At 48.4% G+C, this 14264-nt stretch overlaps 1 protein-coding gene across 2 annotated transcripts in view; it reads right to left on the bottom strand.

The window, feature by feature from the left end:
- AGPAT3 (1-acylglycerol-3-phosphate O-acyltransferase 3) overlaps positions 1–14264 on the bottom strand; it is a 245970-nt gene that overhangs the window by 77934 nt on the left and 153772 nt on the right. For both annotated transcript variants that reach the window (XM_078656405.1, XM_078656406.1), the window contains one exon: positions 2445–2672. In XM_078656405.1, the coding sequence (XP_078512531.1) occupies positions 2445–2622 (178 nt within the window). In that variant the 5' untranslated portion in view covers positions 2623–2672. The remainder of the gene's footprint in view (positions 1–2444; positions 2673–14264) is intronic.

Below are 14264 nucleotides of genomic sequence, written 5' to 3'. Positions count from 1 at the left end.
CAGATTTATTTTTTTTAAACAGATTTTATTGATTTTTCATTAAACAGGCACAATGGCTAGGCGTGCTTTGGGATGAAATCAAACAGTAGTATCACTGCAGCGCCAGGATACCCGTCGGGTGACAGCCGCGCTTTACAAGTATGCCATACATACTGATTAGAATATACAACCGTACAATACTGTGGGTAACAAATATTAACGGAGCTAACAAGACAACATCTACGATATGCGATTGCCAATGTCGAGACAGTCCACAACATGACCATCATTACAGTAGTCTAGCATGGTGCACCATAGTCCGTAGCCATTATAACCCCCGCGCCCCCAACTGTTCTGGAGGAATAAATAATTATGAGTGTTTTTACATAGCCCAAGCCATCAGAATAGAAACTATTCCTGTAAAGAAAATAGCAGCCACGTGTCAAGTCAAAACGTTAATGCAAATCCATATTATTCAGGGTATATTGTTAAGTTATTGTTGTGCGTTCAGGGGCGGAGTACTAGGGTCTAAATCCAGAGCTTTCAGGGCTTCTCATAGTCAGTACTGATGCTGGCAACAGCATAACTTTACCTCTCTTGCCAGACATGATTAATGTTGTATTACTGAATTTACTGCTTTCTTTGAAGGCGAACGTGCATGGATACCCTTTCTGTCAAAGAGTGCGATGTCATTCGGAGACGCAGCAATGTGGGGTTAATCATCTTATATTCCTCAATGACCAGAGTGAGGTTAGGAGGGATCCCCCACAGTAGGAGCCACAGTCATTCCATATGCCTTGATGACCAGCCGGATCTGTAACTTCACCTCCCTCTTCAGCGTACACTGACTGGGCCTTCATTTCACGGCTCATGATCATAGTGTGGAAGGGATATGTGGAGTGGAGGTTGTAGCGGTGATGGGATTGTGGTGCCAGTTGAAGTTGTGACAAGTGTTTCTGTGGTCATGGGAGTTTTGTAGGATTTCAGTAGTAGTAGTCATCTGACATCATGCAGTGGAGTTAACTGATGTTTTGATAGGAACTGATGCATGGTAATGTTGCTTTGGTTAGGGCTGTTCATAAGGGTGGTCTTTGTGCGGAAGACCATAGTCCCTGCAGCTATTCTTCCTCATCTCATGGACATCTTGGGGTCGCTGTTGATCATCCATGACCATGCCTTCTTCTGTATCCAGACACTGGATATGACGAGTAGAACTGGTCACTTGAACGAAAGGGCCCTCACTTCTGCGACATAACCTTAGCCGATAACTAGTTTGGAAAGCTGTAAAGGCACCTTACTGGCAAGATATCAGAGGGCAGTATGGATGAAAGGACCTCTTTGCTTCCCTCAAGCCATGGAGGCCTTCACAAGAGCTACTAAAGGAAATATATTCCTTGACGGTCCTGTCTGCTGTTGGCAGCGCCTCCCTGGTGTCTTCATCATCCACTGTGTCTTTGCCGCCGGTCTATTTGCTGTCAGATGTTTCATTATCAATGTTCTCGTCAACAGAGTCACTGATGGAGTTGTAGTTCATGGGACTGCAGAGTGCTGTTGTCGATGGCGCAGTCAGCAATGAAGATGAATAGAAAAGCAAAGGAGAGAGGGAAGGAGCAGGGGCAACAGTTGTCACTACGGGATGCATAAGAGAAGATCGCCCCAAAGGGTGGCTCCATCAAGCTTCTCGTCAGACACTGAGGGCCCTTAAGTGGAGGTTCCTTAGAGCTGGATGTCAAAACCTCAGCCGACGTCCCCGTTCTTAGGACCTTATCTTCATCATAACTAGGTTTCTGCTCTTTTTAATCAAAGGCAAGACTGGGAAGACTACTCTCCTACAGAAGGAACATCACTGGAAACCTTCTATGACACAGCCTTAAAAGCTGTACCTTCACGATTTTTCAAGGATTTCACAGGAAATTCCTGCATACATTACAACCTTTTTGCCTTATGTTTTGAACAAAGGCAATATATGCAGCCTATTTGACCTTCATTATCAAGCTCTTTCCACAGCAGTTGCAGGTCCAGACGGGAGAATTCCTAAGAGAATTTTCTAGGTCAACAAACACTCACCTACACCTAAGTCTAAAGGCTGTCAACAAGAAAAGATGCAAGTAGAAATGTAACATTTCCAGAAAAGCACTGGGCAAATCAAATTCTGAAGAGGAAATAGAGCAGAGCTTTGAAGAACTCGCTCCCACATGACATGCAGTAGAAATCTAAAGTAAGATATCTAGAGGAAGTTTGGTGTGGAGTGCTTCCTTCATACTGGCTGATGCTCTGGTTACTTCCGGAGGCTGAATATCTACTTAGATGGAAGTATCTTGGGCCTTTGGGGCTTGTTTGGAGAATACTAGTGAAGTAGTCCCAGCTCAATGACGAGGAATAATTCAAGCATGTGAATCTGTGAAAGAACCATTGCTAAGGCTACCTATTTCACCCCACCCCATGCAAACAAAGTGTGTACTTACGGCTCCAAAGAGAGTAGGCGAGGCGGCAGTTCAGGCGCCGGTACAGATGCCGATTTATTGGCCAGATGAGCAGAGTGCATAGCTGGATGAAGTTTATGATCAGCCCGCTCACCACGAAGACGAAGCCGATGAGGAGGTGGGCAACGGACTGAGTCTTTAAGTAGGCAAGAAGGCCCATGGTGAGGCCCTCAGAGCCGCTTGCAGGGCCCGTCACTCAGAATCACCGTCCTGGAGAAGGAACAGAAAAGAGAAGTCAGAGTTAAGGAGAAGGAACGCCAGAAGGTATCCACAACTGAACTCATTGCATACCCAGACTATCTACAGCAGTATACAACACCTTTCAGCACCAGAAATCAACAGATTGAGGCCAACCCCCTCTTAGTAGTAATGGGGGGTACCAGAAGAGCAAAGAACGTGCAGAGGTAACTGGTGGATTTGAACAGTGTGTGCCACTGCATGCCAGAAAAGACAAGACCATACAGAGTGTCAGAGGCAGTATCTCTTTAGGGTGTGAAACGGACGGGGTGTCAGAGGAAATGAACAGGAGAAGTCCTATACAAGGTCTTCAGAGTAATTGCAATGGGGTATAAAAAGGGCTGCAAGTTGAGGGCACGCATCAGGGTGCCTTCAAAGCTGGAGCCTTGCTTCAGCGGTTTGAAGCAGAGGACATACAACGGCGTGTCTGAAGGGCTTTCTATCCTTTACGGGTCCTTGAGCGAGCGCTTGCCCCAAAATCAAGTCTCTTGGCAATATAGAAGCATTTGCTTCTGGTGGAGAAAGGAGGGGGCGTGTCCTGCGACCACCTCTAAGCAATCGCACTGTGTGGGGGCTTACTGGAGATAACAGGTATGCTAGTTGGCCCCTAAGGGCCCCCAGCAGCGAAGGGAACTTCATGCCACTGCCAAGAGCGAGCTAGGAAGAGCATTTGCAGAGTGGTGGACAAAGGGGGCATGGCCTGGTATCAGAACTCAGCAATCCTGCTGTGTGGGACTTACTGGAGGTAATAGGAGGGGTAGTTGGCCCCCCAAGGACGTCCTTGGGGGCCCAACTACCCTTCCTGTTACCATCAATATGTTCCATGCAGTGGGATTGCTAAGAGATCTTAAGAGGCCACACTAGGATCTTCAGGTGAGAGCGTGGCAGAGCGATTGGCTGTTATCTGGTTCAGGCAGGCAGAGTTGGGCCAATCCAACAAAACCTCAAGAATTAACCCACACTCACCCAGCATGTTTCTTAGTAACTGAATCCCAGTGCCTTTCTGTGCGGATCCCCTGCTACAGTGCTTAATTTGCAAAATAATATAAGTCCCGGGCCCTCCCCAATAGGCCACTGCAGCTTGAAGTGCACAGTGCTCCAGCCAGCGCTGCCCATGACCGTGCCAAAGCAACTATTAAACATCACACTCCTAAAAGTGCGACTATTCCAGGCCCTCGACGCTATAAGAATAGTTGGAGCGCTGGTAATAGTAACTTGTAATATATCTTGAATTAATAAACATCTGTTGTGCTCATCTCTAAACTAGACAGTCAACGCCACCATGGTGCAGACTGTCATAAGTACCGGTGTTAACAATTAAGTCACCAGCAACCACCGGCTAAAATTAAGCACTGCTCTGCTACCTTGTGCCTCTGTGCCCCTTTCCTGAACTGTCCAGGTTTCAAGAGACTGAGGAGAGACCCACTTTGGGTGGTGGGGTATTCTGGAAGGGAGGCAAGAGAGGCAACAAGGGACCCCCGGCTCATTTTGACAAATGCCACTTTGCTTGAAGCCCCTGGGCATGAACTTCAGTGTGGTTGTCACTTCGAAGGACACAACGGCTGCTTACGCATCCATGCATGCACCACAGTGGTTGTCGTGTTATTCACTTCAACAGCACAGCCAAAAAGGGCCCTTCTCCACAGGCCTCTTTTCCAGGCATGGGAGCCAAGCCAGGTAACATGGCTCAGGACTGCTACTGAGGAAGGTGACTTGAGAAGCGTAGGTTGGACTTGCTCCCACTGGCTGCAGTAGGTGGTGGACACATATATGAGTGGGGCAATCCTCCCTTGTTGCAGGTACCAGTTTGCCCAGCACCACGCAGTGGTGCAGGGTTTTGAAGACTCATGGGGTCCTGCCCAGAAGTCTGTGAGCCCACCCTGGTGTAGCAGTGGCATTGCCACTTGCTTCTGCTCATGTGGGAGCCCCTTGCCTGCCTGGTTGCTTGGGGATCCCTGTCCAAGCACATGCAATCTTTTTTGAACTGTTGAGGCTGCCTACAAGAAGGGAAGCAGGTCAGGCTGCTGAGCTGTCTGGCCTGCAGGCAGGCGGCACAGCCCCAAACCTGTCCTGCAGGTGAGCGAACGTCTTCGATTGGGGAAATGGCAAGCTACCAAATCAACTGGGTTTTCAGGGCGCTTAATAGTCAAAGAAAAGGGTTTCCTGGATAGGTGCAAATGTTTTGGGGGCCTTAAACCACCTCAATTAACCAGGCCTGAATTCTAGGAACAGGACTAGCACCCTGGAAGAATGGGCAGGAAATACTAAGCTTCAGGCACCTGCAAGAGCCACCTTTCCTACCAGGGGCAGGGTCTTGCCCGTCTGCAGAGTTTGCCAAATGTAAAGAAACCTGCCGGCTAAAGCTGGTCAACCAGGAAATCAAGTTGTGGGTGAATCACCACCAGTGAGGTTTCATTCTCAAGGCAGTTTTGGCCAATGGACACGTATGGGTGTGCCAAACTCGGAGTGCCACCTATGACGCATGTGTTAATATTGTACATAAAATAGCACCAGTCAAGCAGGTACAATTCATTTTGCACACCTCAAGAGTGGAGGGTACCAAGGTGAGGGCATGGAATATGGGATTTAAAAGGCACAATTCCGTTAATATGTATCCAAATGCAGTCTTATGTGCTGCCGCTTTACAAAAAGTGTTCAGTAAGATGCCATCTATTCTAGTGAGATGACAGACAAACTGTCCATTCAGACCGTCACAGAGTGTAACCCAGCAGATGGAGGCTGGCAGGAGACAGATCTAGGAACAAGTTGGTCCATCTCAAGAGGAATCTGCAACACTCCACTGCAATGTGTCTCACAAACAAGGGCTTCTTAGAGGCGAAGAAGGGCAGGGATTTCTGAATTTGAGACAGCGATTTGTCAGATTTTTTGGGCCCTTGTGTTTGAGAGCATCCGTCAGCCACAGCCATCTTGACACCTTTCAACGGCGCATTCAATTTGTGGTGACCAAAATACAATTATTTGCGATGCCATAAATCAGTGGTACCCCAATTCAACCATCAGTTTCTAAAACATGCTTTGTTAAACACTTCCACGGCTCAAACTTTTCTGAGCAGAAGTCTTCCAAATACATTTAGTATTTTCAAGCAAAACGGAGACTGCGAACAGCAGGGATGGCTGGTTAGAAAGGGTAAAATAGCTGTCAGGGATTGGAGACAAAGGACACAACCACACTAAAATCACCAGGCCCTCTTTTCTGCTGTAACAGGAGAAGCTACCTCTGTGCAGAGAGACCTGTGTCTGTGCAGAGAGACCTGTGTCTGTGCAGAGAGACCTGTGTGGTGCATTTCATAGAAATGCTATTTGTCCATCCATCTTCATAGGCAACAATCCATCCATTCGTCGTCACGCAGCCTCTCAATTATAGTCTGGATGCAACCACAGAAAAACGTGTCACTCAGACACTGGTGTGGTCTGGTGTGATTATCTTTTATTTAAAGGTTTCTCAATACATCTTATAACATGATAGTATTTATTATTTTTAATCAAATCCCTTTCTATATGCATTTGACATTAATTAAAGTAACACATTGCTTGCCTTACACCATTGTTAATAAGGATTTTCAAACTGAAAGAAAGTGTGAAGGCACTCAGACATGAGCTGTTCATAGTCTTGTTGCTACTCAACTTCTCAGAAATTGCCAACAAAGGTAGAAATGCCTAGTCCAACAGTGAAGTGACTGGTTTTATTTGTGTTTTGGAGTAAAAGTACTAAGTAGTTGCCGCATAGGCACAGTCCATCCTGAACTGCCAGACGAGCCCCCTCCATAACAACAGCAGTCAAGTCTTTATTCCAAACCTTTCCATCGCTGGTGTGTACCACACTAGGCAACACACGTATAACTACTACAGCAACAGAAAATGTGGACTCTCTTTGGGTACATGATCAGATTTCTTAGTCTTCACTCAACTCCCAGCCATAATATCCAGATTGCCTTCATCCCATCCTCGTCGCCACTGAAATGAAGATACTTCGCAGAGGTGTACAGGTAAGTCTTCTCTGCATCCAACGACTACCAGTGCCTCACCCAACTGCCCTCCTTGACCCCGCCCACTCCAACAATCTTATGCCACATTCTACATTCCAGCACATGCTGGATTCATGACACCGCCCAATGCATCTGCGCTGCGAGGCATTAGAGCTTGAAATCTGGGAATACCTCCCTTGTTGGGCAGTGTGGTACATGTAACAATACGGGACTAGATCAGCTTCGAGGGCAAGGGTAGCAGTGACAAAACACCTATGGAACAACTGATAACTCGAGGCATCACCCGCTCATATACCACACGAAGCAGCATAAAATGATCAGAGACCCCCTAGCTGTGAACTAAAACAGGAACAGGCGTTGGGAAGGATGATATCAGAAGGGATGCCGCCACACATTTAGGCTACAGCGTCAAAGACGTCTATTGGATTACAAAACAAAGCTAATATCTATAAAATACTCACAAAATAGTACTATATACCAGTGTGACTGCATGCTATGTTTAGAACAGCTCATATACCTCAGGTAGTCACACTGTGTGGTTAAAGACAACTTGGAGAGTAAACCTCTTCAGTTCAAGGCCCAGCACTTTTATACTTAAATTAGCAGAGTTAGCATTGCTGAAAACCTTTTTCAACTTCAAGACAACTTTCAACTCTAGAAACACGAAAGGAGCACGAAGAGACTTTCGCCCAGTCTGGCAACCTTGTAAGTACATGACTTTTAAGAGAGTTTTATCCTCAATTAAGTGGCATCACATTTTGCAAAAGTGTGTGGTGCTGCTGCATGGAGGACATTTTCATTATCTGTCAAATAAATGCAAATGAATGAACAGATTATATTCAATGGCTTAGCACACGTGTGTAGAGATTCTGAGATGCATCACAATGGACAAGAAACTGTTTCTCGATGTTCTGATTAAGACATGGTGCAGAATATCATGCGCTGATTTATTTTTATCTAGCCTACGGTTAGGAATTCTTTGTTGCACTTCTGACAAAACCCTCCTGGAGAGCTGAACTGCAGTCTACCATTCGACCAATTATCCCTTTTTACATCATTCTAAAATGCATGCATTAGAACTACAGGCAAAATTATTGAAGGGGCTGGTCATGACGACTGGTGAAGACAGCCAGAAAGAGAGAAATATTATGGTGTTAAAATATTCCTAGTCCCTAAACACAGAAAAAGAGATCTGATCAAACCCATTGCTCTACACTGAATAGTAAAGATAAAGAAAAGCTCAAACCACCATTAGCTGCTTAATTAAGGACAAGTAGCATAAGATATTACCCGATACCTACAGGGTTTCCAACCATCCAAACGCACGTACTAGCATAGATAGTTGGGGGATGAAGATACAAGTTAATTTCTGTTGTGGTAATTGTAGTGTTTGCAAGTTTACAAGTAATACGTTTAGCTAGAGGTAAATGGGATAAGTATCCCATTAAGAACATACTAACGTAGTTCCAGAATTGTTGGCTATGATGACCTAGGCCTTGTGGGGTGCCAAATACAGGACAGATCACGAGATCAATAAATAGTAACATTTCTGGACATAGATCATGGCTTAGCCAGAGCATACAACTGTCCCCGTTGCAGAACGGCTTCATCAAGAGAAATGAATATGCTACTTACCAGTATGCATCTGTTCTTGGCATGTAGGGCTGCTAACATTCATATCTTAGCATTAGATCGCCGCCTAGTGTTGGGTCCGGATGATCGCACATTGTTGTCCTGGAAGAGTCTTCGAAGTATCCTGAGATAGGTGGCTCCTCCCCTGGACTACAGTGCGCATGGGCATCGGCTCCATCCCCAGATTGTTTTTCGCCATTGTGGCAGAAGATGGAGTGAAAAGTGTAAAGGATGTCCATGCTAATTATTGAATACAATAGTATATCTGCAGCTGCTACAGGCACCGGGGAGGAGGGTGGGCGATATGAATGTTAGCAGCCCTACATGCCAAGAACAGATGCATACTGGTAAGTAGCATATTCAGTTCGAGGCATGTGGGCTGCTAAATTCATATCTTAGCATAGAATACATAGCAGTCCCTCCATTAGCGGCGGTTGCCCGTGCCAGCAGCAGAAGCCAGAAAAAGTGTTTTGAGAACAGCCTGTCCTACAGCAGCTTGCTGCTTGGAATGCACATCAACACAGTAGTGTTTTGTAAAGGTATGTGGTGTAACCCACGTGGCTGCTCTGCAAATATCCTCTAAAGGAATGTTCCCTAGGAAAGCCATGGATGCCCCCAGTTTGCGTGTGGAGTGCGCCCTTGGGGGTATCGTTAAAGTGCGCTTGGCCTTTTGATAACATATTTGGATGCACTTAACAATCCACCTGGCTATTCCTGCTTTGGAAATAGGGTTGCCTTTGTGTTGTGGTGCGAAGGCAACAAAAAGTTGTTTTGTTTTCCTAAAGGGTTGTGTCCTGTCTATGTAGTACATCAACGCCCTCCGTACGTCTAACGTATGGAGCATTCTTTCCGCCACCGTTTGTGGGTTTTGGAAGAATGCCGGTAAGTCAATAGTTTGGTTGAGATGAAACTGTGACACCACCTTCGGAAGGAATTTGGGGTTAGTACGCAGTACCACCCTATTTGGATGAATCTGAATGAATGGCTCTTGGATTGTGAGCGCTTGCAGCTCACTAACACGCCTTAGCGACGTAATGGATTAGGAAAGCTACTTTCCACGTTAGGAACTGTAGTTCACACGAGTGCAGTGGCTCAAAAGGTGGTCCCATCAGTCTGGTGAGGACCACATTGAGGTTCCACACCGGAGCTGGTGGTGTTCTTGGGGGAATGACTCGTTTCAGACCTTCAAGGAAAGCTTTAATGGCAGGCACTCTGAAGACAGAGAGATGCTGCCTGTTCTGAAGATAAGCCGCTATGGCGGATAGATGTATCCGAATGGAAGTGTACGCTAGATTGCACTTGTAAAGATGCAACAGATAGCAAATGATGTTAGGGATAGATGCATCTAGTGGGTTGATGTCATTGGCTGTACAGTAAATGACAAAACGCTTCCATTTCGCAGCATAGCATGCTCTGGTAGTTGGCTTCCTTGCCTCCTTGATGATGTCCATGCATTCCGGAGGTAGGTTAAGGTATCCAAACTCTAGGACTTCAGGAGCCAGATCGCCAGGTTGAGCTGTTGCGGATCTGGATGCTGAATTTCTCCATGGTTCTGTGTCAAAAGACTGGGCGTGAGGCGCAGTCTTTGATGCGGCACCACTGAGAGTTCGAGGAACGTGGTGTACCATGCTTGGCGCGCCCACGTTGGAGCAACTAGGATGAGAGTCATCGCGTGCTGCCTTAGCTTTCTTGCGACCAGCGGTATCAGAGGGGCTGGCGGAAAAGCGTACGCAAATTTGCCTGACCAGTTCATCCATATCGCATTGCCCTGCGACTGTGGGTGAGGGAACCTGGCGGCAAAGTGTTGGCATTTTGCGTTTTCTTTTGTGGCAAACGGGTCTATCTCCGGATGACCCCACTGCTGGAAGTACGGGTGGAGTACAGATGGGTGTAACTCCCACTCGTGCATTTGATGGCTGTATCTGCTGAGCAGATCCGCCATCTGATTGTCCTTGCCCGGGAGGTGTTCTGCCATGAGGAAAATGTTCCTCTGAATGGCCCACTTCCACATGCCCTGAGCCAGATGAGACAGCTGTGGCGAGTGGGTGGCCCCTTGTTTTTGAATGTAGTACATGTTGTCCATCCGGACTAACACTACCTTGTTGCACAGATGTACAATGAAGGACTTGAGTGCCATGAAGATTGCCATCAGTTCCAGATAGTTGATGTGCATCTTCTGTTGCTGCGTCGTCCATAGTCCCTGCACCGTGTAAGTGAGCAGATGAGCTCCGCATCCCTGGAGAGATGCGTCCGTTGTCAGGATAATCTGTGGCACTGGCTCCTGGAACAGTCGGCCCTTGCAAAGGCTGTGTGGAGTCCACCAATGCAGAGAGTCGTATGCCCGACTGGTAACCAACACTAGGTCTGTTAATTGTCCCTGAGCCTGTGTCCACTGATTTGCTAAGCACTCCTGGAGCGGGCGCATATGTAACCGTGCGTGAGGGACTATGAAGATGCAGGAGGCCATCATGCCTATCAACTGCATGAACACTCTTGCTGGAAGTGAGTGTTGTGGTCTGAACTTTTGGATTAGAGACTGCATGCTGTCTATTCCGACTTGGTTTGGCTGAGCCATGGCTGTCAGGGTATTGATCGTCGCACCTAGAAACTGCCGGACATGTGCCGGCTGAAGATGCGACTTTGGGTAGTTCAACGAGAAGCCTAGATCGTGAAGTAGGTGAATGGTAGTCGACATGTCCGCGGCGCACTGTTGTTCCGACTTGGCTTGAACGAGCCAGTCGTCTAGGTAGGGGTAGACATGAATGTTCTGCCTCCTGAGGTGCGCTGCTACAGTCGCCAGACACTTGGTAAACACCCTTGGGGCTGTGGTCACTCCGAAGGGTAGGACCTTGAACTGATAATGCCTGCCTTGGATAGTGAATCTGAGGTATTTCCTGTGGGACGGGTGTAGTGGAATGTGGAAATAAGCATCCTTGAGATCTAAGGTTGCTAAGAAGTCTCCTTGGTTCAGCAAGGGAAGAATCTGTTGCAGTGTAAGCATATGGAAGTGTTCTGATAGTATGTACAGGTTGAGGGGACATAGATCTAGAATGGGTCTGAGAGATCCGTCCTTTTTCGGAATAAGGAAGTACAGGGAATATACCCCTGTGCCTTCCTCTCCCACCGGCACGAGCTCGATTGCGCCTTTTTGCAGCATCACCACTACTTCCTGCTGCAATAAGTGCAAGTGCTCTACGGACATAGGCCTTTGCCTTGGCGGGATGTTGGGTGGAGTGGATTTCAACTCTAGACAATAACCATACTGGACTAGTTGTCGCACCCACCTGTCTGGTGATGTTTCTCCAGACGGGCAGGAACTGCTGCAGTCTCCCCCCGACAGGTGTTAAGTGGTCGGGGGGCAGTGACAGAGTCACTGTTTGCTTGGGGTAGAGGAGCGGGAGCTGTTGTTTCCTCTGCCGCGCCCTCTGTTGCTGTTATTTCTGTAACCTCCCTTGTTCTGTTTTGTGAACGAGGATTGTGCTCCACCTCTTGAGAATTGAGATTGTTGACCCATTTGTCCTCTGGTGACTCCACGTGCACCTGAGCGACGAAAATTGCTGCCACGAAACTGTTGTGACTGTAGGGCCCCCATGGACTTTGCAGTTTCCGTGTCCTTTTTTATCTTTTCGAGGGTGGTGTCAACATCTGGACCAAACAGTCGATCAGGATTGACTGGCTGATTAAGGATGGTTGTCTGAATATCAGGTTTAAACCCTGATTATGCGGAGCCAAGCCTGTCGTCTTAGCATGACGCTAGTGTTGATCGCCCTAGCTGCTGTGTCTGCGGCGTCGAGTGCACACTTGATGGCTGCGTTGGAGATCAGTTTCCCTTCCTCTATAAGCAGTCTGGTGCCCTCTTGAAACTTTGGAGGCAGGTGTTGTACAATCTGCTCTAGGGTGTCGTAATGCGCCCTATTGTAGCGTGCTAATAGTGCTTGTGTATTAGAAATACGCCAAAAGTTGGCAGCCTGTGCAGCTACTCTTTTGCCCCCTGCCTCTAGCACTTTGGACTCCTTATCCGGGGGAGGAGCTTCACCCGTTGTTTGGAAGTTGGCCCTTTTGCGGGCATTGGCAACCACCAGGGAGTCCAGCGGCAACTGTCCCCGAATGTATGCAGGGTCTGCAGGTGCTGGTCTGTACTTTTTTTCAATACGTGGATTGACCACTCTCGCCCTGGTGGGTTCTTTAAAGATGTCCGCCGCATGTTTGAGGACCCCCTTGAGCATAGGCAGTGTCTTTACAGTCCTCTCAGAGACTGAAAAGGTGTCAAAGAGAAAGTCTTCTTCAACCGGGTCAGCATGCATGTCCACATCATGATTGGCAGCTGCCCTCTCAATTAGTGCATGAAAACCTGCAGAATCCTCTGTTGGGGATGCACGTGCACTGAAAGGTTGTGGGTCTTGCCCCACACTCTGGGTGCCTTGGTCACCAATGTCATCATATGCATCTGGATGTGCATCTGGTTCATTGATGGGGAAGGTGTATTGGTCCTCTTCATCATATCCCTCACCCTCAGATTGTTCTGGTGAGGGAGTAGGGCTTCTTCTTGGAGGAGGCTGGATAGGCTCTATGAGGTTAGAAGCGTCCTGAGGAACCCTTTTTTTCTTTAGTGGGATGACATAGGAGTCCAGAGGCTCTGAAGTGATCCTCCTTTTGTATAGGGTTAATTTGCCTGTGTTGGCGTCGATGAAGTGCTCAGAATCATCCTCTGATTCGAGTTCTCGACCTGAAGGTGCTCCTGCCGTAGAAGAATCAGACTTCTTTGGCGTCGATTTCGTGGAAAAAAACCTTCGGAGCCTCTTTCGGCGGCAGAAGAAAGAGAAGCTTACTCTTCGGCTTTGCCGGAGCGTCCTTCGGCGCCTGAGGCGATGGCAACGGAGCCGACGTAGCAGCGGCCTTGTCCCTGATTCTCTGTAGCGAAGCGGCGATGGGGGACGCTTCACTCACAGTGTCTTTTGGCGCCGACGAGGATGTCTTGACCTTCCCCTCGGATCCGACGTCATGGTGGCCTTTCTTATGTTTGGACGCCGATGCAGTTGTCGCTGACCCAGAGTCCTTGGATCGATGCGCCGATGTTGCAGCTGTCGATCCGTGCGCCTGTGTCGGGTCCGTGTCCACTACGCGACCGACTAACGGAGTCCCAGGCGTAACCGGAGCCGTGCCGCTGGCCTTGGCGTGCTTTGACGGTGGTGCCGCGGTTGATCCGTGCCGACCACCCTTTTTAGAGGATCCCTCCTCTAGCGCCGACTTCGACCCTGTGGAATCGACCGACTTCTTGGGCTTCTGCGGACCGGAGGTCGACGGAGCCGATGCGGCGGCGTGTGTCGTAGTTTTGTGTTGCCCGGCCGCCATTTTAGGTACGCTCGGGTCCATAAGTTTCGGTTTCGTTTTCGGGTCGGCCATTTTAGGTGTACTCGACACCGTAGGTTTCGCTTTCGGTTTCGATTTCGATCCGGCCTGCTCAGCAAGTATGTCCGTGGCCGGGCCTGATGGCGGGGCCGTGGCTTGCGGCACGGGGTCTTGGGTAAGGCCAACTGGCGATCCCGTGACCCGATCGAGATCTTCTAAACTTTCGGGGCATAGCTCGTCCCCTGAGCTATCTTCCGCGGCCCCATAAATCTCTTCGACGTCCCCTACCTCGTCGACGTATTCAAGGCCTTGACCCGCGACTCCGTCGTCGTCCACCGGATCCGCCTCGACCTCCGTTTCGGGTGGGGATATCTGGAGATGATGATCCTGTTCATCTTCTTCTTGTTCGCCGAAGATGTTTTCTGGATCTGGGGCCGTTTGTCTGGCCTCCAGGCGCACCGCGCGCCGGAGCTTGAGAGTCTTCTTCGACCGGAACTGAGCGCAAGCCTTGCACTTGCCGTCGTCATGGTCCGGTGAAAGACATTTGTTACAGACCGGGTGCAGGTCTATATGTGGG

This window comes from Lissotriton helveticus, chromosome 8, assembly GCF_964261635.1.
Source record: "Lissotriton helveticus chromosome 8, aLisHel1.1, whole genome shotgun sequence".
Taxonomy (NCBI): Eukaryota; Metazoa; Chordata; class Amphibia; order Caudata; family Salamandridae; genus Lissotriton; species Lissotriton helveticus.
The sequence above is the reverse complement of the archived record's forward strand: the minus strand, read 5'-3'. Positions and strand labels throughout refer to the sequence as shown.